Source organism: Hirundo rustica, chromosome 5 (genome assembly GCF_015227805.2).
Source record: "Hirundo rustica isolate bHirRus1 chromosome 5, bHirRus1.pri.v3, whole genome shotgun sequence".
NCBI lineage: Eukaryota > Metazoa > Chordata > Aves > Passeriformes > Hirundinidae > Hirundo > Hirundo rustica.
Window position 1 is genome coordinate 28,393,485 of NC_053454.1, and position 27,716 is coordinate 28,421,200.

The window sequence follows — 27,716 nt, forward strand, 5'->3', positions numbered from 1 at the left end:
TTTGCCTGGCATCATGTAATTCAGATACTTCAAACTAGAATTATTTTAAATTGCATTTGTAGACTTTACATAGTCCTTCAACAGGAAATGTAGAATATGACTAGGAATATGATACAGACATTGGCAGCTTTTCCTAGAACTATTAATTCTTACGTTGGCCACAAATATCCAATAGCTTAATCCTGGTGTTAAAGGTTTAACCTGAAAATCAGAATCACTTGGCAAGTTGTAACCAACCTCTGGATTGATGCTACTCTGTACCAGAACAGCGAAAATGGTCTCCACTAACCTTGTGAAACTGCTGTCTGCATTGTGCAAAGAAACAGCTCAGACAAGAACAGAATCAGCTTTTAAAAAATAAACCCTATGTAACAGAATTAAATAGATTACAGCCGAGAAGGAGAGGAAAGAATTAAAATCTCTCTTCTCTTGTAACTGATGCTATAATGAAAAAAAAGTAATAATAATAATAAAAAGTTGATTATTTAAGGAGAGTTATTCAGAAAGTATGGATTATACAAAGGTTACTCTCTAGGTAGGAGATGCTTTTCTTCTACCTCTGTTTCAAAAGTGTTGTTTAGCTGTTTGGTTTTTTTTTTTCCTTTTCCTTTCTTCTGCCTGACTATGTGCTGGCCTCCTCTATGTCCCAGTCCACAGAAAAGCCTAGAAGAGTATATTTCACTGAAATGGCTGTAGAGGAATAGAATGTGCTTTCCTGCTCTGACAGAAGTGTTTGCACGTTTATATGCTTTTTGGTTTATTCTCTTTTCAGAAAAATTTCTTTTACCAAGACTTATTTCACTTTACATATGTTTCTGAGACCAATTCTTCTTTTTCTTCTTTAAGTATCAAAAATCAAAATCTTTCTTTTGCCAATAAACTCTTATCCTTAGATTAATGTATTCTTCCAACAGTCTACACAGTCATCTGCAGGCTGGTGTAAGTACATGCTCCTTGGAGTCTGAGCTGGCTGGATGTATTCTACCCTTAAATAGAAGATATAAATATATTTAAGTAATGTCCTGGATAAGATATTTATTTATTTATTTATTTTTACCAAATGTAGCCTGCCCATAAAGTTTTCAGTTCATAGACAAATTGGAGTCATATATATATATCTACATATATATCTATATAGATATGTGTGTGTGTGAGATAGTAATCAGCTCTGTAGTTGTACCTCCAGTGTCATGCCCTGACAGGTTGTTTTATCAAATGGTTAGACTCCCACAAAATATATTTCAGTCAGAGCTCCCTTAAAGGAAAGAATAGACATTAAGTGCTTTCTTGAGACCTAAATAAGCTTATCACAACCTTATTCATCATTGGAGTACATCTTAATGTACTCATTACTCAGGAAACACAGAAATCCTATATATGTGATGCATTTCTTTTACTGAAAGATGATGATAAAAGAATTCGGATTCATTCAGTCTTGAGAGTACCAAGAATTTGTCATATCTGCTTAAAGGATTAAATTTTAGTACAACATCAAATACAGTAGTTTTACTGTGGTCAGATAATTTGGCTCCATTATCCACCTTAAAATGATTAAGTGCTGTCTTTCATTTTATGCCACTTCACTCTCCAAACTCTATCTGTCCTGAACAACAATCCACCCACTGAATGTGGCAAATCCAAGATCTTCTTTCCCATTCATACTGAAATTCCTATTCAGTCTCTTAATGCACTAGATATAAGCCTGCTGTAATAAACACATACATCAAATAATAAGTTATTTTTCTACATTTCAGTACTTGTTATAAATATTTTATTTCTACTTCTCCAACCTAATTTACAATTCACATATATTTCTTCATAATTCTGTCATATTTCCTTTTTATAGCCATAAGCCATATTTCTATTTTATCATTTCCTTTTAACTACCCTGGAAGACCTTTCTATATTTCAATTACCTGCAGACTCCCAGTCCTGTAGCATAATCTTAAAATCAAAACTGAAGTACTGATTCACTCCTCTACATATTAACTCTGATTATTATTAGAATATTATCAGAATACAAATATGCTGGAACCTTCTGAAGCTTCCTTGACACATCATCTTTCATCTAGTGAAGTCAATCACTGATCAAAAGCCAGACTGAACCCATAAAAGTAAGCATATACTTTTGTGTAATGAAAGAGATACTTGCAGCCCTTCACACATTTTTTTCCTGACACTGTTTTGGTGTCAAAGTGGATCTGACCTATATACATCCTGCTATTAGTGTGAGAAAGTTACTAAGGTATGTACTCTACTGTTCTTTTCCAACTTCCATTTTTCTATATGATTGTTCTATTTGACAAGGAAGAAGGGTCTTGGGAAATAATAATGGCCTGCAAATTTTTTACGCCTCTTTTGTTTCTCCTAGTAGGGCTAGCAACAATGTGCAAAACTTTGTACAACTGCAACTGCCTCAGTGAGAACTTTCATGTTTGACATATGGGAAAAAAGTGATCTTCAACCAATTAAATCAGGTCATACGATACAGACGTGGAACTTCACGTGTCTGAAAAATTTGTGTTTTCAAAAAAGCTGAACTCTAGAGAACTAAAATGTTGGTAAAACTGTAACTGACAATTTTCTAAGTCGCTCATTTTTTTTTAGACAAAAGTATTACTGTTGACATGTTAATTATCATAATAATAGTTAAAAAAAATAAATCAGTTCTATCCAGAACTGGATAAAGGACTTCAGGTCCTGTGCTGAAACAGACGACACCACCCAGATATGCAGCAATTAAGAAAGTAGTAGGAAACAAGGTTAATTTGATTTCCTTAAAGGTAAGTAATATTTTCCATCCAATTTAGACTGCATTATTTAGAAAAAAATTATATGCTGATTTGCTACATCTAGAAAACATAATTGGACTTGACTGCAGAACAGCAATGGCTTCTGATTGATGACCTATCTCATTTAATTTGCAATTCTATTTTTGCTTTACCTTTTAAAAGCATGATTAATAAATATAAAAAACCAAATATGCATGCATAACATATTAGAAGCTATATAAACTTGGAGCAAAACAAATTATACTATAGCTTTTATGGGTCTTGGAAGAATGGTCAGAGATAAAATCATGTTTAAATAATGTTATAGAAAAGTGAAGGAGTTGTATAAATCAAAAGAATATGTAGGAGACAATGAGAGTTAAATTACTGTCTCTCCTTCGAAATCATAGGGAGAAAAATTCTTTTCAAAAAGAAAAATGTTTGTAAAATTTGGATAGAAAAGTATAAATTGAATGGGGAAAGGAATTTCTGATAATGTGCATTTAGCCTTAGCTAAGAAAGCCACCTCAGAAGACAAAGGAGAAAAAAGCCTTATTTACATTGTCAAAAAAGTAGCTGTAGTTTGATTAAAACTAGGTGAATTCCAGGTTCCTTCATCTATCTTATAGATCCTTCTTAACTGCTAACTACAAGTTTGCTTTAAGTAAAAAAGAAGAAAAAACACCCCATGTTATACTAACAGAACCATCCAGGGTAGGTTTTTTTATAACTTTATTTCACAGCATTTTCTCAGAAAAATGTATGCTGACCTAAGGGATTCTTAATCTTTCTCAAAAGTGCTCTGGCAGGATAAAGCTACCTCACGAAATGTACTTGTACTCTCGTGAACAAGGCTGACCAGTACAATTCTGCTATGAGAGTATCTTGCAGAGATCATATTCCAGTTAAAAGTGAAATAAAAGCAAAGAGGAGAAATTTTTGAATTAAGATTTAAATAAGAGAAGTAAAAATCTAACAGATGTTCTTGTTCTGTACCTGCAGAGAGACAGAAGAGTCTGTGATGCTATAGATGCTGTCCATTAGAACAGCAGGGTGAATATAAGAAAATGGAGAAAGGTTTAACCATGTGCAGAAAGGAGCCTGTGAGCCCACCAGAAAATGAGCTTCTTGTTACTACTTGTTTCCTCAGTCCTTTAGCAATATGTTCACTTGATCAAGCCTTTCTCTTTTCTCCCTCCAAAGCTCTATGGCATGTGTTAAACATTGTGGCAGGAGGCATCTCTCTGAAAAAGGCCAATAGACAGCTGCAATTCTAACAGCTCTCTCTAATAACACAAAATTCAAATCCTTTTTCTTCATTACCAGAAAATAGCTAATGCAGTTAAAAGAAAAAAGCAAAACTAGCAATGTAAGGAAGAATAAGAAGTTTAAACTAAACCAGCCCAGCCAACTGCCGAATTTTAAAGTGAGAGACTCTTAATATACAAATATATAACTGCAATATCTTTAAACCAAAACGTACTACTTCTGATTCTATATATATATATTTTTTTTTTAATCTAGGAAAGAAACTGATATCTGGATTACCATGTTTCTACTATGCCTTTCTTATTGGAATAGGCTGCCTATATAAAAAGCTTTCAAAAAATAATCACAGTGAAGTGTTTCCAAATACACACTATTGATTGCTACAGAAGAAAATAAAATAATTTCATTGTAGTACCACCCTTAAATAAATACATATGAGAACTTTATCTCCAAATAAGTACATCTTGTTTTCCCTTTTTTATATTCAACTTTTGTTTTATTTCTTCTTCCATAATTCCTTTCTTATATTCACCCCAAGGCACCATGATAATAAAACCACAAGCTTGAGAAGAATAAACTAAAGAAAAAAAATCTGGTTGATGTTTGACATTATGATTTCCTGCCAGATTTCATCAGTCATATCATGCCATGTGGAGTAATACAGTCTGATTGATGCTGTTCACAGGGACTCATCACCTTTCATGTGCTTGCTGAAGAATTTAAAGGTATCACACAATCTTTGTATAAAATTAATTTCTTATGGTGCCAAATTTTTGATTAAAAAATAATGGTCATGACATCAAAAACTTGTGATTGCATTTCTCAGTGGTGGGGAATCTAATTCTTAGCACCATTTGTAAGATGTTTTATTTTTTAACTTATGATAGACATATTTGACGTCCTGTGTTAGTTTCATTTTCTAAGATTAGTTTTCTCAGCCTGTAGTATTATGACCAAGTTTGAGCCCTAGCACGATCCAGCATGATTCTCTTTTTCCACATTTTCCATCTGCTTTCCTGCAGATTGCGGATCACCTCACTGCCCATGGAAAGCTGTGAATTAATTCCTGCTTTTGCTTTTCTTCTGTGTAACTTTTGCTTTACCTAATGAACTGTCTTTATCTCCACACATGAGTTTTTTTATTTTCACCCTTCCAATTCTCTCCCCCACCTGCACTGGTGGGGGACGTGAGTGAGTGGTTAGGGCTTAGTTGCTGGCTGTGGTGAAACCATAACAGCAACCTTTATTTCACTATAAACTAATATAGCCATGTCAAGGCAAAGTATTTCAGCTGAGCCTCATGAAATCTTAATTCATATAGAAGTTTTACTTGATACTTTGTATAGAGGAAAAACAAAGGTCGTCATATATAATATTTTTTTATCATTTTGAAGGAGCATTACCTAATTACCAAATGGCACACACACCACAAAACAATGCTTAATAAAAGCCAGAACACAGTAGTAAGTACCACAGCTGATCCTGCAGAGTTTAAATTCAGATCTACCTTTAGAGGAACTGATATTTGGATTATTCACTATGTTTTGGTTGGTCAAACGATCACTGATAATGAGAAGATGTTTTCTTCTCCAGTGGATTGAAATTTTGTAGAAAATTGATAGTTTAATTACTACTAAAGGTATTAAAAATATATATGTTTACATCCATTTAGAATCTTTATTATTACCATACCTGTTACTTTCAGTCTGTCAGCTCCAATGACAATCTCATCTTCATCTGCAGAAAACAACACTTTTCCACCATCTCTTGCTCTAACTTCAAATCTCTTACATTGAGCTTCCACAGCATCAGCTCCTGAAATCAAGGAAGTGATCATTACATCTAAGATATTTTGTAAGAACATTTCATTGGCATAAATGGAATATCCAAAACATATCAAATCCATGATGTTTTACTAAAGTACCTGACTTTCTGTAAGCATGATAGATAATTTGCATTACTGTTAAAATAGTTTACAGAAATAACAGTGAAAAACATCTATTTCAGCATTATGTGGAAATCAACACTAAAATTTAGAATATACTAAAACACTGAGATCTTGAAATGCCAATTCAGATAGAGCTTTTGGGGGTTTGTTCAGTTTAAATTGCAATTTCTTGCCAATGAAAAAGTAAAGTTAACATACGATCCTATTCCATCAAGACGTACAAATCAACACAGCAGAAAATGGTATTTTTCATTCAGTTCTACTGCAAGCTTAGGCAATGAAATAACAAAAAAGCCACAAAAAACCAAACAAAACAAACAAAACCCATGAACTAACATATCAAAATTTATGTCATATTTTATGAAACAATCTTCCCAAATGTATCAAAACTCAAAAATCCTGAAATAGTTCTGAAACTGGACAGATATATGAAATTGATCTATCTGTAATGAAGAAAGTTTGCAGGTATTGAGACCTAAATTTACTATGCTTTTCAATTACAAGTCTTATTCTTACCCTGCAGTGTTTTATATACTAAATTGTTTCTGAAAATTTTATTTGACTAATAAGTGAAAGCAAACATCACTTCTGAAAATGGTGTTGAAAAGCAACCAACTGCATATGGCACAACAAGATATAAAGCAAGATACATTATTTCAGGGAATAATAATCTGAAATTTTCTCTATGATCCCTAATTAGACTTGTAATGCATTCCTGGAATAAGTCTATATGTGTATAAATCTGGAAGCCATTATGGACAAAGAAATTTATATATGTTATTTCGGTTTAATAATCTGGTTTAAAAGTTTTTTAAAAACTCCTGCCTCCATAATATCTGAGTTTTTAGTTCAATATGCAAATGTATAGTGTTAAAATATGTAATAAAGACTATAAAAACTGTGATAACAAATTTTGGTCAAAGAATTGCTTTAGAAGCTCATAATTAATAGGATCAGCTATGTAATCAAAACAATTCCTCTCACTTTCAGATGAACTTATGCTTTTGTTGTAAAAAGAATTTGGCTATTTTTGATTCACAAAGGAAAAAAGAAAATAAAAAGGAATTATCAAAATACTTGTGATGTTGCATTTTGTTGAATTTAGATATGTTTATTCTGTAAATGTGCAAAATGGTGTTTTCTCCCCCTCTCCTTCTGCACTGAAGCTTTTTTAACATGTGTTAATCAGGTTGTTGGCTTTGTTTTGAAAAAAATACAAAATGTTTGTTAAAACAGACAGGGGCAGATTTCAGATGCAGATGTTTGGGGATGCCCTTGTCCTGCAACCATACTTATGGGTCAGGTAACCAAAGGAAAATTACAAATAACCTAATATGAAATAGTTTCATCTTTATTTAAGAGCTGATGATAGCTTAGACATCTAAAACTAAGTAGCATAAGTACTGTGATGTTACTATTTTACACCCATCAAAGTTGTTAGCTCTGTAAGGAAAATAAATTAACAGAAAATGTGTCAGAAATCAAAAAAAGAAAAGACCTGCCACATTCTTACTCATTATATATCACTGTAAGTGACAGCCCATGTTTCAATAATGGCTTTTTAAAACTTGTGGTGTACTTAGGATAATATAGGTTTTCATGAAAAATGACTTAAATAACAATGATCTGGAACTTTGACTAAGGTATGCATATATTCTAGATGTTATTTGTGCTTCTTCAGAATCACATTGCATAAAACTACACCTAGAATTCAGCTAGTCCAAATTATCATTACAGGAAGTAAATAAATTTTAATGTTAAAATAAATGTGCTTTTATTTCATGTTTCACTCTGGACTTTATAGTTATTACTTGGTATTACTTATTGCTGAAGTGGTAGTTAGTGTGTTGAAGGCACTTGAGAGATTACTAAAAAAACATAGTACATGTTAAATCTGTCTCTTTGACATTGAACCAGGTTGTGAATGTTATAAATCTGGTTTCAAAAAGTTAAACTGCCTACAGAGTAATCAGTGCTATCAAAATGGAATTCTGTTTCATTATGTTTTCATTTCCCAGTTGAAATAGGAGCGAGCAGTTGCATTTGCAATGTATTAGGGTATTATTCTCTTAGCTGTAAAGCAAATTGCAGTGTTCCAAAAACACTCTACAAACATACACATCTCCTAAAATGTCTGAATCTTTAATAGTACTACTAATAAAAACGATGCATCAAGTCTCAGGATGTTATGCATGAACAAAGGAAATACTTTGAAATTCTAATGTCAAACTTGTAGAGCCATCACTATTTTCAGCAAATCATAATCTGTTTGAATAATGCATACTTCAGTCCAGAGAACCAGGTATGAAAATCTAATTCTGTTTGTAAAGGTAATTTCTATCAAGCACATGACTACAAGAAAAGCTGTTTAGCTTTGCTACTTCTTACTGTATCGCTATTCTACTTCACACTAGACAGGGAGTTGGCTCCGTAACAACTTTAATCCGTTCAAGAGATGTCTATGACAAACTCTTTTCTCATCTTGTGTTCAGGAAAACTATTTACTTGTAAATTCAGTTATATGATTCTCAATTAAATGATTATGTTTCTGCAAAATTCCTTTCATTTAAAGTATATAGATGAAAAATATATGTATCGTATTCATATATACATGGTATGTAATGATCGTTTATAACACATGCTTGTTGCACAGCAGCTGTATAATTGAAACTATCATTAAACCAGCTACATTTAAAATGGTACAAAGCCTAAAACTGTTCCTTTTAACTGTAGTGAAGATGCAATAAATGAAAAAGTTGGGCTGTACACACAGTAAAAATACAGAAAATTATGGTTCTGTAATCAAGATTAACAGTAATAGAGACTAAATTTCAAAATAAAACTATCTATTTTAAACTTGTAGTGCCTTACTAATTAAGTAATATAATAATATGAAGAATGCATGTTCTAACGTTTTGCATTTTAAATTCAATGATTACAGTACTTCATTATTATTTAGAAATACTTATTAGAACCCTGTTTGCTGTGAAAATAAGTAGTAACAAGAACTCTCCAGTCTTACAAGGTTTAGATATGATTACAAACATTAGCAATAGTGTCTGATTTGTCAATCATCTTCCATGCCCACCCAGCACACAACAAATTCAGACACAGAAAAAGATAAAAAATCAACAACCTTAAATTAAATATAGGGATTAGAATTCAAATGGAATTAGCACAAATTGATCCTTGTAAATAGGAAACATAATAAAGTTCAATATACTTTCTTCTGGTTCTCCAATGAAAAATGCATGATTTAAACATTTATTAAATGCAGAGTTTTATGCAAAGTCTGGATGACAAAGAAAGATACTTTTATTAGTATGTGTTGATGCTTCTGAGTTTGGAGATTAAAGAGATAAAGCATTTTTAATAAAGATTCAACACTCATCTGGGTCTAAGATCAATTTCTGTGAAGTATATACCTAGATAATTTTTTTTTTTTTTTTTAATATTCTTAGGAATGTTAGATATTGTGGTATTTTGGCCAGCAGAGATCTTAAAAAAAAATCAGTGAATGCAAGAGTAGTTGTGAAAATGAAGGATTCATAACAGCTTAACAGAAGCATTGAGGAATTTGCAAAAGAAAAAGAGCTTTCAGCTGAAAGCATATCTGCACAAAGATTCACAACAATCAGAACACATTCTGTGTTCTGTTTGCTGAGGAAGAGAAGCGACCATCTTCATTATATCTAAAAAGTGTGAAAGTAGAAGTTATAAGACCCCTTAGCTTGCTCTGTCAATAGCTGGTGGTCAAGCTGTAGAGATGTCAGAAAGCTACTGCTTCTAGGAGATGTTGATCTTCAAGTTTTCCTATTCTGAATGATTATCTACTCAGACAAGGGAAGCTGAAGCAAATGCTAGGTGAGAAGAAACAAAGCACACATTTGTTACCTTTTTTGAAAGTGAACAATAACAGCTGTCAACATAAATTATTAGCATAGGGGTAAGCCACACATTATTATAAGAGGAAACTTAGTAGAACCATCTGAATCAGGCCGGACACTTCCTTCATCATAACCTACAGATCCAGTAATATCCATGAAAGATTAGTGATATTACAGATTTAGGACTTTGTCAAATGAAATCTGACAGAAAAAGGTCTGCCCTCCCAGGCAGATTTTACTTCTAGGAACTTTGTAGAATCTTAGAATCATTATGGTTGTAAAAGACCTCTAAAATCCTTGGGTCCAACATTAACCCAGCACTGTCAAGACCACTGTCAATATGGTATATCAGTTTCACTGAAAAACACATATGAAATAGTGTCTGTCACCTCTGCAACAGATCGAATACATTCCTCCTGCTGTCTTCCTGGTGCATCTTGACAGTGAAACCCCAGCTGTGGTGGAAGTAGCACACAAGTTGCAGCAGACAGCACTTTCCATGCTACTTCTATATGAGGCCACAAAAACTCAAGAGCAATTCTGTGCTTTTCTGGATACTATCCCTAACATAAGGTAATTTCCACGAGACTCAGAAATTACATGGCTGAACAGACCTTTGGTCTGATCAGATACAGCTGTTCATAATTCCGTCAGCTGTGAGCAATACACATGGGTGAATGAAAGTAAAATGTGATTCTTTGCTTCTTGAAAGTTGTTTGAGCTTTAAGTCAACACATTTATTTTGCTTCTGTAATGTTTAAAAGGATGTGCATTGTCTGTAATTTTAGCTATATCTTAATTGCTTATATGGGTCCTTAGATAAGAAAGCCAAGCAAAACACAGGAAGTTATGTCAGGCCCCATAATTTATCTGTAGGACTTCACACTATGTTTTGCTCCACTTAAAATCCCATTAAGTTTAATTTACTCAAAACATGATCTAGATTCTTGAACTGAGGCTTGTAGCAAGTGAAATGACTTTTGTATCAGACTGATTTTTCTCATAATACTATAGATGTGTTATAAACATATTAAAATATAAAAACATATATTAATAATAAAAATATACTTTTTTGTAAAATTGATATATTTTAAATGATATTATTAAATCAAGTATTTTAAACATAAAATAAATAGTACGTTAAATTATAAATAAATAGATACTATTTTTTACTACCTATTATATCTATTACGTTTCCTACACATTTTTTCTTTATTGCCCGGGAATCTTTCTTTGTGACATCAATAAATAGTCACAATATGTTAACTTCTTTTGACAGCTGCATTTATCAAGTTAGCTTTCACTGACAAGCTGTTGGGGGTTAAGTTTTCCTGTGGAATTTTTCCCCCCGTAAGTTGCTAAGAGACTAAATACTGATGCTTAAAGGGTGCTTGACCCACACAAAAGGTAGTAGATCACTTAGTTTTGGGGTGGAGGGAAAGGCTCAGGGGCTCCGGGAGACGAGTGAGGTTTCTTCTGCCCTCAGTCTCGGAGATGGTCGGGCGACTGCTGCGTGCGTGAAGAGTCCACTGTTAATGGAAAGTCCGGTCCTGGGAATTCTATCATCAGCTGGAGCGCCCAGGAATTTGGAGTTTTTCGCCTGCCCTGCTGGAGCTGGGTCAGCCCCTGTCCAGCCATCGCGGCTTCTTCAGCACTGCTCACTTTGCTTGCCGTGACACCCCCTGCCTGCTGGGACAACCCACCGTTTCCAGTCATCAGCCCCGGAGTTTTCAACTGTTTCCGCTTGGTGCTCTCAGGGTCCCAAGGGATCAGTGCCCCAGGCTTGTGAGACAAAGCCCCTTGGGGTTCTCGGTTCTGTGTATTATTATTATTATTATTGTAATAAATACGATTCACCAAATTTGATAAATCAAAATTCTGGAATTTTATTGAGAGACAAAATGACAGTCTCGGACAGCCACAATTAAAAGGACAGCGTCGAGCCCGGGATCGGCGCTGGGTGAACGCGGCAACACACTTAGCCAGTATGTTACCCCCCAAGTTCACATTTCTGGCTTGGAGCCGTCTCTTTTTATACACTGGATCGCTGAGAGAAACTCGGGACATCGAGGTTCCTCCTTCTGAGGCAGCCTCATTAGACATTCATGTTCCAGTTCTGGGATTCTGAACAGAGTTGCTCGAGAAGACAATGCCTTTTATCGTCGGATCCAGGTGTGGCGTGAAGATGTTAATTTCAGGCGGAGACGGATGAGATATCGATCTGATGTAATCATCTGGTTCTCTGGGCTCCCATCTCCTTTTTCCGTTGTCTTTGTTCTCCTGTTAACGATTCCCGGCAGAGGCATCTTTGTGTCCCTTTTGGGGGTAATTCCGATCATAGTTTCTTCATGTCCCCTCCTATGTCTTTGCTGGCAAAAGAAATTCCTGTACCCTTCTCTGGGCCGCTTTCATCTGGGTTAACTCTTACTATACTGGATTAGAAACAAAGCTTATATTTATAGGGGTTGAATTACATCTTACATCTTTTAACACGAATTAACTTTACGACATATATCACAATTATTATTATTATTATTATTATTATTATTATTATTATTATTGTTGTTGTTGTTGTTGTTGCTGTTTGTTTGTCCTGTTATATTTACTAGTAAAGGACTGTTATTCCTTTCCCCATAGCTCTGACTGAAAAAGCCTTTTTCATCTTCCAAATTATAATAACTTGGAGGGAAAGGATTAGAATTCCCCATTCCTAGAGAGGCCCCGTCTGTCCCGAGCAGATACCTGTCTTTTCAAACCAAGACACAAGCTCAAAAGTCCAGCTCATACAACTGTATTATTCATAACTCTGACATATTTTGTGCACTACAAAATGTGAATGGGAGTAGAAAACCTCTCAGTTTTTCTTACTCATGATGAATGAAATCTGAATATTATTAAATCCTAAGAAAATTTTCCAAGTTTTCAGTCTTATCCTTAAGATAAGACTGTAATCCCTGTAATTTTTAACTTTCTGTGATGTGATTAGTTTTTACAACGTAAATAATTTACAAAGCTGAACATATACCCTTTGGAAGTTGAGGCTTACTGAAGCAGTCTGGGCACTACTTTTCCATACAAAATTAGTGGGAATATATTCCATTCTCATACAGCTAGGCTGTAAGGCTATAATTATGCTGTTTGGTCACTATGTTTTAGGAAAATACTGAGTTGTTTCTAAGTAGCTGCACATTCCACTGAAGAGAAATGAGAGTTAAAATTAGACAGAACAATTCATAGTGAGAAACCTGACTACCTGCTGTACTTGATGAACACCACATTCAAATCAAATAGCAAGAGAACACAGAAACAGTAAGGGGAGTTATGAAATGCCTTCATTAGATAGATGAAACTCAAGGACAAAACAGGACTCTTGCATTTCTCCTTGGGAAATACAACATCTTGCAGATCATAAGGCCAATCATTTCTTGCTAAGCCTGTTACTATTTATTATTATATATTTCCTTTAGGTCAGACTTCTAGCCAGACTTCTCTATTGAATGTTCTACCAATTTACCAGAATTTCTACTGAAAATCCACTGATGTATAAATCTCTACATCACTGTTTTTTTATTTTCTTAAAAACAAATCTGATTTTTTACTTATTTGCATTTTTGAGGCCTTATCTCTCATCTGCATGCTGTCTAAAATACCTGCTAGTAGTACAAGGACCTTTTACCTCACTTTGAGGTAACTGGACTGAAAATGAAATTGGATGAAGTGAAATACAGTCATGTAACCCAATGGTTCCTTACATTTCCTCTTACTCATTTAACCTATGACCTTTTAACATAACTGTTACAGATTTCTGTGAAGAAAGAAAAGCATTTCAGTTTCATTGTTCTTACTGATGATATTCTCTGAAAACATTAGACAGTTATTCTGAGATATTTTTTCAACCCTGCAGGTATTTTGAACTTTTTTTGTGTTTTCTTAATAGAAATTAAAAGCTAGCAAATATTTTTTGCTCATATTCACAGAATCATTCAAGTTGGAAAGATGTCCAAAATCATGGAATCCAACCTTTGACCAATCCTCACTTTGTCAATATATTCTCTGCGTAATTTTGTTATTAAGAGGCTAGCTTTGTATCTTCCATTTTTTTTTTTTTTTCTCCTGAGTTTATTGAAAAGATACAAATTGTTCCCCCAGATGTTTTTGGCAGTTTCCCTTAGACTTTAAATAAAATTTGTTGTGACTCAAAGTATGGTGTAACATTACTTACAATGTAGGGCATTAGACCATTATAACGTTCCTGAAAGCAAATCAAAACTTTTTGAGATAAAAAATTGAATTAATCACACTTTCAGAGAGAAGACCCAAACAAAGGACATGAGCTACCAGAGTACTTAGAAGCTCTCATGAAAAAGAATTGTTAAAACCCACCATTTTTATAATATTAATTCAATACTATTAGTTACTATATAAGGAAGACTAAAAAGTCTAATTTTGACAAACTACCTATTTCCACGATTATCTGCTTTAGCTAGAGAATATCCTGAAGCTATCTATGCAAAAGGTCTTAACACTTCATATAATTACACTTTATCTGAGAAAGATTTAATGAAAGAACGTACAAAACACTAAATGATACACGACTCATCCACCAAAAGGCTACCACTGGGTTCTTCTGGGTAGTAAAACAAAAGAAAAAAATATAGCCTCATGACGCGAAAATGATAATTTTAAACCCTTCTGCTACTTGGCAGATGAGTGAAATGCATTTGCAGATTTCTGAGCAGCTAGCATCCACTATGATTATGGCACAAGATGATGAGGGCTTAACCTAGCTCTCAGGATTTCTACATTATCCATTCAGGAAATTACGTCTCTCCTTGTTCTTGACAGTGGGACAAGTGCCAGAAAGCTGCAGAAGCAGGATAAAAGCATATTTGGTCTCTTAGCTTCTGGAAGTGTCTCTTTTGATTAATGTTCTCGGTGGAGTTCATTGTTGACTTGTAACACATAAGATGCAATTCAATTCACCAATGGAGACATCTACCTCAGCCAGTTACCCTGCTGACACTGAAATTCTGTGTCTCTGTGATTTGAACCACTGCCAGATTGTCTACCTTTGAAATACCCCACTTATGGAGGCTGCACTGATACCCTTGGGAAATCTGAAGTGTCCTTAAAAGAGTGCATGATTCTGTATCTGGAAAGAAATATAACCTAGATGCAAATGGATGTTCGAATTCAGAGACAAGACCTGCAGCATAAGTGGAATTTTTGTCTGGAATAGCTGAAAGCTTTCACATCAGAATTATGGCAAGCCAACCAGAATCACTCAACTAGAGAAAAATAAATGTGCTAAATTAGTACCTGGCTGCCTCTTCTGCACCAGAAACAAAATGGGTAGAAATTTAAGTGTGTGAAAAATTTGAGGTTGTTACAAGACCAGATACCTTGGCAATATGTATGATAAAAGAGCAACAAAACAACTGCAACCAAAATATCTGTGCAGAATAACACAAAAGCAAAATCATGAAGTTTTGGAACTCTAATGTTGCAACAACTAGATAGGCAACTATAATAAATAGAAAGGCAAGGTAATCCTTAATTTTAATTTGAAAAAAAATGCTCACTCTGTATTATTTTGATCTCTAACTCGTGTTAGTGATTAAGTGAATGGTAACTATTTCCAGTGACTAATTAATTTCAGATTTATTTTTTCAGAATATCAGAATTTTTTTTTCCACAGGAAGAAATCTAGTCAAATTTAAAAATATTCAGCTAATCATTAATTCAATGCCATCTGTTCATAATTCAGTTACAACTACAATATTTATCACTCTAAGAATAGCCTAAGGAAAAAGAAGTTATTTCCAAAGATATATTTATGTATTATTTTTTTTAAATCCATAATAAATATACTTTTAACAATGTTGTACATGCTTGAGACAAATTTCATCCAGACAGCTCTGCCCATCTACAAATGGCACAATTAAACACGTCTAGGATTGGCATAATATGGACTTTGAAACTTAATCCTGTTCTAAATAGAGGCAAAAAAAAAAAAAGGCAAATAAACAATTTCATTTATAAATAAACACAAAAAAGCAGTAGTGTTCTATGTGTGGTAATTAATTGCTATTTTCCAATGTATTTTTAAGATTACTGTGTTACATTGAACATGGTTTTGGAACTATATTTTTTTATGGGACTTGGTGAAGTGCAATAAATAGAAATTAAACTTCAATATTGATATTTTTAGAAAACAATATTAATTGCAACACTGAGATGAAATTTCTGATAGTCTAAAGATATGTGAGGGGAAATTCTATAAAACTGTAAGTTAAAATTTTTAAAATAAATTTATTTTAGAATAATATAATATAATAATTTATAAAAATAGAAAATATTTTCTATTATTTATTTTGTAACACTAGTCATCTAATTGATATGAACCAGAACTTGCTAAGAGGTTCACAATCTCATACGGACAAATAATTTTCATGGGCAAACACAAATGTTTCCAAGCCTGACTTGTAAGAATCTCTTTCATGAATAGAAAAAGGTTAATCTCCCATAGATATTTCAATCATAAAACAGATAGAAGTCAGACTTTTTAAAGATAACTTAGCTGAAGAAAGAATCTAAGTCTACAATCAAATTACTTCTCACCCCGGTTTGACAAATCTCTTTCCTGTTACTTCAACACCTTTAAGATCAGCATGCTGTTGAATTTCCACCTCCTTCCACCTCAGTGTTTTCTGCAACTCTGAAATAAAGGAGAACAGCAGGAAGATCTCACTGCTCTTCTATTTCTTTTAAATTATGTTTCTGTATTTAATTAACTTAAAATAGGCTTCTCATTTTTGTTCCTATTCTGTCCTTCACCCCTTAGAATAATATATTCCTGACAATATCAGTGAGCTGTCTGAACATCAGGGGAAAAAGGGGTAAAAATAAAATCTTAATGTCCTGTCAGAGACTTGTTAAAGGTCCAGATGTTATAGGTAATTTAATAATGCTTAGCACCCAGCAGCAGGCTTGTGAATGTCACAACACAGACACAGCAGCGGCTTTTGAAGTTAAATGAAGTACTAGCTTCAGGTAAAGCCGAAGACAAAGAATTAGAACCATCTTTGGAAGATGTATGCTGCATCCTTCAAACCCACTCCTATACCTCTAAAATCTACTTATATACCTCTAAAGACCCCCACTTCTTTGACTCTTGGGATGTCTCTCCTACAAACGGAAATCACTTCTTCCCTGCTCTGAACTTTTGGGCAGTAGTTACACGATCTGTACTGGCCAACAGCATGTGGGTAACAGCAGCAGGACAGATGGCAATGGATTAATGTTTAAACACTAACACTTCTGCACCACCATGAAAACACTAATTACTTCTTCCCACTCAGACTCTACTTCTACAGTTAAATCAATCAACTGCTCATAGTTCCAGGTTCTCCAGTATGTTACGGGGTCAGGTTGGGTGAGATGGGAAGAGGATAAAATATTTGAGAATTACAACCGAATACCGTTTTTTCCTGTTTTTCAGTGCCAAGTTTCTAGAAACAGTAGAAAAGTCTAGGCTGGTATTTAAAATACAGTAAAGTAAAATAAAAAGACTGTAAAGCACCAAAGTAAGCAGACGACTGCAGCACCACTGCCAAAGAGCTTTTGATAATTAAAATTTTCTTCAATATATGTCTAGACCCACTACAGATGCTCTGGGGTCAAAGTTAGCATTGAGATGAAATACTAAGGCAGCGAGCTGAGGCTCATACCAAGCTGATTGGACCTCTCTGCACAGTAATTGCTGTACTCCTGCTCCCCCTCTATAATCCCTGCCTGGAAAACACTGATTTAGTGCTCCCTTTCATCATTTCCATATCACCTGGAAAGTGACAGTGGGTATAGACCATTGTGCTTTCATGAGAAAAAGAGGCTTGCAGTGGCTTCTTTTTGAAGGCTCCCCTGCAGGAAGCCAGCACCTCACCAGTCCTTAGCATGCCAGGTGTTCCTGCCTGCACCACATCAAAAATAAGGTACCGGACCTTAAAATTCCCTCCAAATTTAGATCATGGACAAACAAGGAGAGAAAATAAGCTGCATGTATTTTGTCTATGATACAGAAAGCAAAAAATCAAGTTATTTATAAAAATATGCAGTGTATTTTTCTGTTTGTCTGTCAGTTGCAGACAGAAAAGATGCTTTCCATGTTAGATCAATACAACTTCCGATATGAATTAATATGAGCTGTATCTTGTGTCTGAGGTAAAAATAGTCTTCCTGAGCTCAGACTGAGGGAAAGAAAAAGAGAAGAAAATTTGGATCAAGACTCAAATGACAAAAACTTCTAGAGTCTGAAGAAGGTAGAAAGAGGAAAGAAAATATACTGAATGCAGAAGGGGAAGAGGTCTTAAGACATCAGCTCTGGAGTTACTGAAGTTATTAGTTTTAAGATTCAAAGAAGATTATGTATAATACACTACTGAGGATGATAAAACTGAAAGCAAGGAATCATATCCACTGCATAGACATTTTGGATAAGCTGTTTAATACCAACAATGTATAAGCACTCTCTCCTCCCTGAAATAACCATGCTGAAATTCCACAGAATTCAACTACTGTCCTACTGCTGCTTGCAGTTCTGTTTATTCATAGAGAATTTTTAATTCTTGACATCTCAACTGATGTGATATGCTCTTGTATTTCAGGAAGGACGTATCATGATTAATAATGGCCTCACCTACAAGAATAGTTACCAATTGGACCTAATAACTTACAGAGAGATAGCTTACTACTCTATTTTTTACAGCACAATTTTCATGTAGAAACTCATGTAGAAATGAGGGAGACTGAAGATGTATTTTACACCAGAGGGTATTTCAAATATTAAACAGCAATTTAGTGTTATGTCTGCACATAACATACAATAAGATCATCAAAATGATATGAAATATATTGCTTAAAACTGAAAATATAACTAATTTATCAAATGCAATCAGAAGTGCTGTGTAAAGCATCTCTATTTCAATGAGATCTTGTTAACCAAGCACATGTTTGGTTTGTGTAGTATATTTAATATTTTTATGAGTTACTTGTGTAATGGGTATGTAAAAAAGCACTATTTTTCAATCTAGTTAATGCTATTTGCCATAGCTGAATTTCAAATGCACATATTAAGATTAACACAGAAAATGATGCAACTAATTTACAAGTGAAACAGAAATAAAAATTAGAAAGGAGTTGTCTGCCACTTGATGCTGAATCAAAACAAACAAACAAACCCTGATGCTTTCTATTATTTGTAAATTAGTTAAACAGAGAATTACAAGAGAAATATGGATGAATTTCAAATTATGATGTTAATTTTTTCAGGATTACTTTGGCAGACCCATGAAAGTGCTGGCAAATAGGTCAAAGTTTGGACCAGAGCTTCCCATTTTCCTAATACCGCACTTCAGGATAATTAATTAATGGGAGTGGATTCTCCCATTGGGATTGTTTAGCCAAAGTCATTAAGAGTATATATTAGGTGACTCCTATCACAAAACCTGTTACGGCACAGATGGTTTGTAAAAAGACTTTTCCATGGACTAGACAGACAGAAACGTAGGCAACGTCACGTTGCACTGTAAATTATGAGGAGGGATGAGACTCAGATTCCAGCTGGACATTTCAACTGTTATGAGCAACATGGCTCACTTTCTGACTGCCTCTTGGCTCATCTCGTGTGCTTTGCCAGGAGGAGACATAAAGCCATATGGCCTTCCAGGCACTGCTCCATTCCTTCTGCAGTGAGTCCTGAAGCTGAAAGAAATCCTTTCATCCCACAGTTAAGTACAAGGTAAACTAACCTGTATAAAAAAGAGCAAGTTATCTTCCTTTTACCTCCATTTAAAAGATCTGACAATGGATTTGTGCCACAAACTAGCACACGAGTTATATTTCCACCTCCTGATAAACGGTTTATATTCCTACATTTGGGAAGAGTGCTTAACTGGCCATAAAAGTTTCAGAAACATTATATTTTAAAATTAGTACACTCAGAATATATAAGATTTTGCTGTGTAAATTATCCAAATATTCTCTGAATGACAAGTACCTAATGTAAAGGCAACAGGGGAAAATATCAGAAAGCTAAGTATTGTCAACAAAAAATTTAAGGTGCAAAAAAAATCTGGCAAAATGCAAGCAATGCAAGTAACTTAGCCCAGAAATTATGGATGCTGTGTTCATTGATTTTTGTAATAGAAAATTCAGAGGAAGTGAAGTAACTATAAGCTGAAAACCTTTGCTACAATGAGAATAACTTGATAAATGATGAAGTGTCCCAAAAGAAGATTCTTAAGCTATTACATATTTAGTCTGAATTTCAGTGAGAAATACTCATGGTTGTATATAACTGCAAAAACTGGAGTACTAATTAATCTAGGTATGGTAAAATGAATTGTCTACATTTCTTATTTGCATACATTAGTGGTATTAGGGACCAAAATTTGTGTTTATTCAGTCTGTATTTCTGTTAAGGAATAGAAATTGAGAGAATGCTGAGAAACAGATAACTCATTTATCTGGGTTTGTTTTGCCATATCTTAGCAATAATAATTACCCTACTCTACCACAGTGGTTACAAGAGCAATTGCTTTAATATGGAAATTAGAGTTGCACATATGTTTAACATATTTCAAATTCTGGAATCTCACTGTAGTTTAAAATGACAGGTAGGCAAGCCTCTTTGTAGGTGGAAGGAGAAAGTCTTTATTTCACATATTCCAAACAAGTTCTAATCCATGTTTGCCCATTTGAAGGGGAGAAACAGCTAATGAGGGATTGTAAACTAACTCATCCCTCCCCTCCCAGCACCCTACTACAGATAATGCAAGAACAACTATGAGGGTAAGAGAAAAGCTGAGACCATTTTTTCCCTTTTCCTACAGTGAGGAAAGGGTCTGTATATATGATCATTCTAAAACCACCCTCTTCTTGAAACACTCAGGAGAAAAGACCTTACATTTGAGGCTACTAGTGTATGCATAACTAGTGTGTGCAAGTAAGATTCTAAACCAGAAACACTTCTTGTCTCATTAAGCATGTTATTAATGGATACTTAGTTCAAGTTCATAAAATCTTAAGTAAATGTCTGACAATAGCACCAAAGATTTAGAGCAACATGTATACACATTATTACATGTACCATATAATTATTGTTTCTACCCCATAGAGTAAGAATGTATTATAACATTTTGTTACTACCACAGATGATTTTAAAAGGAAGAATACTCGAAATGTTGTATTGTGCTTCAGATCTTCATTGATATATAAATGTTGCAAACAGAACATCAGGAGTGGCATTTAGGTGATGAATTACTTTGAAAACCGCAGAAGTGAAGGAGTAGTAGGATGTGTTACTTGTTATCACTTGATACAAGCATAGGAAACTGCCATATATGATACAGGTATGAATGATGAAGGAGACTCCCACTCCCATGAAGTTACATACCTGCAGTTTCTAATGTCCAACAGTTTCTGCACAATAACCCAAGCACTCTTGATGGAACACCACAAGCAAGCACATTATAAAGATCTCAGAATACAAAAGACAAGTTTTGTGGCAAACGTATGGAAAAGATGTTTGACAAGTTATTTGACTATATCTTTTAACAAAGTTATGAATCTTCAGCAGTGCTGTAATTGAAAATCATCTGCCTTCTGTCTTCAAAAAATAACTGTAAGAATGTGATATAGCTTTGGTATTCAAATATTTTTTCTGAATTTGTATCTTCTGGAGATCCCAGTGACTAGAGCAACAGGTTCAGGAGCTCTCTAAAGCTGTGACTTGTGCAACAGGTCTGGATGTCTGTGAGAGTTATGATTCTGTCTGAGGGCTCAAATGAAGCAGAAATAAAATGCACCTTTTTTGCACATTTCAGATATCCAAGAGTTCTTTATGAAGAGGGTCAAACAGTAGCAGAAATATCTGTCAGAAACAATTATTGCAGTAAGGAAGAAAGTAAGTAAAAAACCACCTCTCACAAAAAACAAAAAAAGAATCTGAAATAATAATCCAACCAGAGGGCAAATTTACATTAAGTACAAAAGTGCATTTCAGTTTCAAATGTTATATTACATTTTTTTAGTGCTTGAGAGCCCAATGTACTCCACTTAAAGGCAGGCAGAGATATATAAGATATGTGCAGACAGCATGGAGACAAAAGACTTGTGGCTCTAGGTGAGCAACTAATGTGTTTCAAAGATCAGTAGAAAAACTAAGTTGAAGAATTTCCTTACAAACTGCAAACACTGATTAAACAGAGAAATAAGTCTTGTAAAGCTAATTCAGTAGAATGCACAATGCAGAAGTATTAGTAAGTAAGGGTTGGGAGAGGAGAGATGCGATAACTTATCCAGCAAAATTCAATGGTTTGTTATAGTTTCATTTTTATTTTGTACGCTTCACATCTGTGCTGCATCTGCTCCATTGGTCTTAAATGGCATGTCTAAAAACTGAAGGCTGTGGAGTTCTCTTGGAGATCCAGACACAAACTTGGCAGTTTCCAGACCATATGCCATGAATAGACTGGAGTACAAACCAACATCTCTTGCTCAGTTGGTACAGATCACAACAGAAAGCACTGCTACAGCTGTGACTTTCTCTCTGTACAAGTTTTAGTGCTACTATAAAAATACTGTACTGCAATAATGGGTGTACCCTTGGTATTGTATGACCTGAAGCATAACTTGAATTTATACCATTTAAACATGCGACCACTGAATCATCCAATACACTTAATTACTTTTTTAAAATTAATTTATTTAATATACTTTTTCTTCACTCCTCCTAGATAAGGATGTTTCCTGATATGTCTCAATGATGCATTTTAATGACATATTTTGTCTTCCATAGTCACTTACAGAATTGAATACCCATTAAGAGTTTCACTGGATTCTTTCCATCTCCCTGAGCAAACATACAGCCTTCTTCCTCCCAGCCCCAATACCATTTTTTTACATTAATCCATCTTCCCATTACAGTTCTAATTATATGCTCTTAAGGCTGTTGTAGTCTTACATGGCATGGTTTTGAACACCACAGAAAGAATTGTTAATTGTCCTAAAATTTGACATAAGCAGCAATTTGGTTGCCAAACACAGGATGAGACCAACCTGTCTGCTGGTTTGTAGTATCACTTCAGTCCTGTGAAAGGTGGATAAAATGCCAATGATATCACATATATAAAAAGTGCATTATCACCCTTTAGAATACACTGAAAGAATCCTTCTTTCTTTGCAGAATGCTCCTGCCATGCATATTAAATTGTAGTCTATTTTTTTAATGATTATTTTTCAAGTCTTTAAAGACTGACCAGATAATGACATTTCAAAATTTAAACAAGATTTTTTTTTCCCCCCCAAGACATGATAACTTGCTTTTTTGTTGTTTAAAACATTTTTCCTCTCACTGTATATTTTCATTCCTTTCACTGGACAGCCACACAAACACCACACAGCACTAGTGAATGGACAGAGAGCATTTTTAAAGACAGGGACTTTTGGGGCACATTTAAAACTAATAGTAGAACATCCAGGTTTTACTGATTCTACTGGCAATTGTGACTGTCTTTACTAACTAGGAAGCATTTAATAAGAGATAAAGAATATTTTCATGTGCATCTTGTATAGGGATACTATATAGGGGATTCACAAAAAAAAAATTATACTGATATAGGAAATAATAAAGGCCATATATGAAATAAAGAGGAAGATAGATTAAGAAATAATGTAAATACAATACTGCAATTTAACAAGCTTCTAGTCTCCAGAGACAGCACCAGCTGTACACCAAGCTTAAGGTGTTCACCCTAATGATGGTAACATAAAAAAACATGTTTTTTTTCGACCCTTCATGTTTTTAGAATATTAACCTCTAATGTCATGCCTTTAAGTAGGTCAGTCTCAATACACTCATGCTCATTTTCAGCACTGGATTCACTCAGGCAGAATGGTGTCAATGATAAAAATATTATATCTATTTTGGCCAATGTGAATATCTGTCATGGGCGCCTCACCTTTTTGCAATTACCAGCTGAAGTAGAGGTTTTAACAATAGAGTCTCCAGATGATAGAGAACTACCTTTTGTAATTGCACTGGGCAAGTACAATATGTCCAGAACAGGTGTTAGCTTAATTTTCCTCATCTGTACCTGCTAGCAAGTCTGGTTACCTTTGCACACTCATTCGATGTGGTTGTTCAGGGAAATCAGTGCAGATGGTGTGTCACTGTGTGCACTTGGCAAAGATTTTTACAGCTAGAAGCCACTGTCTCCAGTCAGAATGAAAATTTAGTACAGATTAGAACTAGAGTCTGACTCAAAATTATTTTTGGGTATAACCTCAGCACATGAGGAAAAAACAATGAATAAAACACATCTTAATCCAGGAGTAAAATGAAAAAAAAAAAAAAAAAGAAATCACAAAGTCTATGGGGTGTCTCCTTGAATTTTATATACTATATATATGCATGTGCATTGTTATATTTTTTATCCCACTTGCAGGTAATACATATTGTTTTGTATCAGAACTAGTACATAAATTTTCAGTGAATTTTTTTGCCAATTGTTAAATTGTTAAAAATATTTTATTGTTAAAAATAAATTAACATCAGTACTCTTCTAGTTCAGAAAATATAAAAAAAAATTATGTCATATTTATTAGCACAAGAAGTATGATTTTTACTAAAAACAAAGTATAACACAACTTCATAAAATGGGAGGAAATAAGTGAATTAAGTGAAACATATTAGAGGATCTTTTTATTTCCATTTCATTTGGAACTGCTATATTTTTTTACTTTGTAAAATATCAGTTTTAATGAATGACTAGCAGTATGTTAGCTTTTCATCTGAATTTTGTAGTGACTAGGAAAGCTTGTTTTGTTTGGGCTTTTTTTTCCCCCTTATTTTTAACATTTTGTTACTCCAACTACTTTGAATATGTGCTAATACAAATACCTTAAAAAAGTGACAGGGCCAAAGCAATTGCCACTGAAGTAATGGGAGACTGACAGAAAGTGTAAGAAAATTATGATTATTTTCCCACTGAAAGTATTGTTGAAACGTATTTTGCTGAGGCTTTTTCAGTTTGTTTTGTTACAATGGTCTCAAAAATAATAATTTTTCATTAAGCTGTTTTAATTTTAGCTATTTTGAGGCATTTCTATTTTTCTTCCTTGACCTAATGCTGAATCATGCTCTTATGACCCATTGTATACAATGGTTTTTGAGTATGATGACGATTACTTTTTTCCTGACTTTCCAGTAATATTTTATATGCAATGGTAATTAATGAAATCTATTAATAAAGCTAAACTAATAAACATAACAGTCAATAAAGAACACTCACCTACTGTCAGTTGTCCAGTTAACTGTCCCATGTGATTTCTTGCATTCACTGTTACATTTCTGTCAGACTGTAAGACCAGTGGGCTATCCTGGGAAACATGTATAAGACAATAAATCAGAGAACAAAAAATTGAGGTAAAATCAAAAAATCAAGTTCTAACTTGATATAAATATGCATGCTGAGAGGGAAGTTATGGCAAGTATAATAGCCCTTTTTAATAAATTCATTAAATATTTTACAAGTCAAAATTTTATATTAAAGAATACCACGAATATTATTTTAAATTTGAAATCTTTGTGTATACAACCCCTGCTTCAGAAATCAGATTTGAAAATCCAGATCTGGGTTTTAATTTCCTGATAATATTACAAAGTTCCAAATTCAAAAAACCTTAATGCAAACCTGTTTCTCTAGCCTTTCCCATATATTGTTGACCTATACTTTTCTAACTACTTAACCAACTATATTGTATTATTGTATTAACCTGCACAAACTATAATACTTGCATTGCACTTACTAAAACCTTACAAACACAGACAGGCATTTCTTTGAAGATAAAGAGAACTGTTACTCTCAAAAAACCCCCCCAAAAAACAATGAGAGCACTGGAAGGCGAGATCTTGTAACAGAGAGCCCTGATCCACTGCTCCTTACAGGTACTATTAGGGATCAAATTGGTACAGCAAGGAGACAAAAACTTTAAGTCAAATACAGTCTTAACAATTTTGGAGTCAGCTGGCAGGATGATTCCCGGCTCTCAGCATCCAACTAGGTTTGAGCTTTTGAGAAATGTCTGCATGTATAGGTGTAAGCTTATCCTGTGTTCAAAGCCAGCATAAACAATCACAAAAATAATTCAATTTTGCTTCTTGAAGAATGAGGAGCCAGATGCACTCCTCTAGGGGAAACACAGATGCACAGTAAAGGGGAAGAGCTTCAACAGAGAGCCAAGAGAAACAGCCTAAAAATAAAAAGAGCAAGCTCACCAATCATGCTCTCACTGGAGTGGGGTGAGCGCACAAGAGAAGGAAAAAAATAGGATTGTGATTGCCACTGCAGAGAGGCACTTTTCTCCCCAGAATCACCTGATACCCCACTGTTCTTTCCCTGAAGCTTGCAGAGAGACCACGGGTACTTAAAGCTGTTGGCAGTTTGCTATCACTCGGTATGCTTATGTATGTTTATCCAACAGCATGAAGACATCTGACAAACAGCTGGGGACGTGCCTTTGGTAGGAATGACTAAGGGCTAGGAAGATATTTGGGAAATTTATTATATACTTGTTATATTAGATTCTTCCCTTGGACTGAGCATCCAAGGTTAAAGAGACTTCATGTGTGTGTCTCTTAATATATAGGTTCTTGCTGATCTTGAAAGTTTTTTATATGAGAAGGAAAGGACATAAGGAGACATGAAGATTTATTTTTACCTGAAAGATGCATTAGGTTTTCACTAAAAGTTTCTGTACTTTACAGTCCTTTCCTTTGAATCCAGAGCTTTCCTGTACAAGAAACAGTCTTCCCAGTTGTTTTCACTATGGTTATTAATTTTAAATGATAATCAGATCCCTGGGAAGACTGAAATGGTTCTGAGGTAATTTCAAAGAGTTCAGGTATATTTATTTTCTCACTGGACTATGCTATAACCTCTCTAACATCCTGCCAATTAGCTCTGCTTCACAGATTCTGGCAGATGAAAGTGACTGTTTGGCTTGTCCATCTTTCTAGATAAAAATATATAATTATCAGTGAGACACTGTGTTCCATTTTACTAGTATGAGCTCAACGTGTGATGCAATCAAGGGAGCTTCTGGCAACAAAAGCAGCTGTTAAGGACCTTTTTCTCACCACTTAATTTCCACTTTCCTTATGGTCCTTTGAAAATCATTAGTCCAGGAAACTGCTGCTCTGGGAAAGGCAGGGGTCCTAATAGGCATCTGCAAGGCCAAAGGCTTTTACAGAGCTGTTTTCACTTTTGGTTAGTCACTTTTTGGTGAGAAGTCTTCTCAGTTAGAATAATCTTATCCTTAGCAAGGGAGGATACTGCCATGCTATTTCTGCCAGTTCAGCAAAGGTCTGGGAACTTATGCTCACAAGGACTGATCACAATCTGATCTGAAGGTTTCTTTGTTTTCACCATAGAAAAATACTTAACACAAGCGCAGGCTAAAATCTCCCTCTCAGGTTCTAATTTTAAAAAAAGAACCTTGGATATCAAATTCTGAAATACAGGATAATGAAAAATTATGTGAGCCAAGCCTTCTTTCCTTGTCTTATATAAAAGATAAAATGAGGGCTGAAGAAGTCAAGAACTTAAATCTATATTCCTCACTTTCTGGATGAAAAATATAAAGGAGAAAGCTTAAATTCTGGATCAAAGAAAATACAGGGGCAAAATTCCTATCAATATAAGCAGTCCAGCATTTCATCTACATTGTTTATCTGCATTTTATTTTATGCAGGAAGTGCCTCAAAATAGAGGTTCAAGGAAT

At 34.4% G+C, this 27,716-nt stretch overlaps 1 protein-coding gene across 12 annotated transcripts in view; it reads right to left on the reverse strand.

The window, feature by feature from the left end:
* SGCZ (sarcoglycan zeta) overlaps window positions 1-27,716 on the reverse strand; it is a 421,463-nt gene that overhangs the window by 40,397 nt on the left and 353,350 nt on the right. For all 12 annotated transcript variants that reach the window (XM_040065419.2, XM_040065418.2, XM_058420742.1 and 9 more), the window contains 2 exons: window positions 25,226-25,313; window positions 5,733-5,855 (listed from right to left, as the gene is read on the reverse strand). In XM_040065419.2, the coding sequence (XP_039921353.1) occupies window positions 5,733-5,855; window positions 25,226-25,313 (211 nt within the window). The remainder of the gene's footprint in view (window positions 1-5,732; window positions 5,856-25,225; window positions 25,314-27,716) is intronic.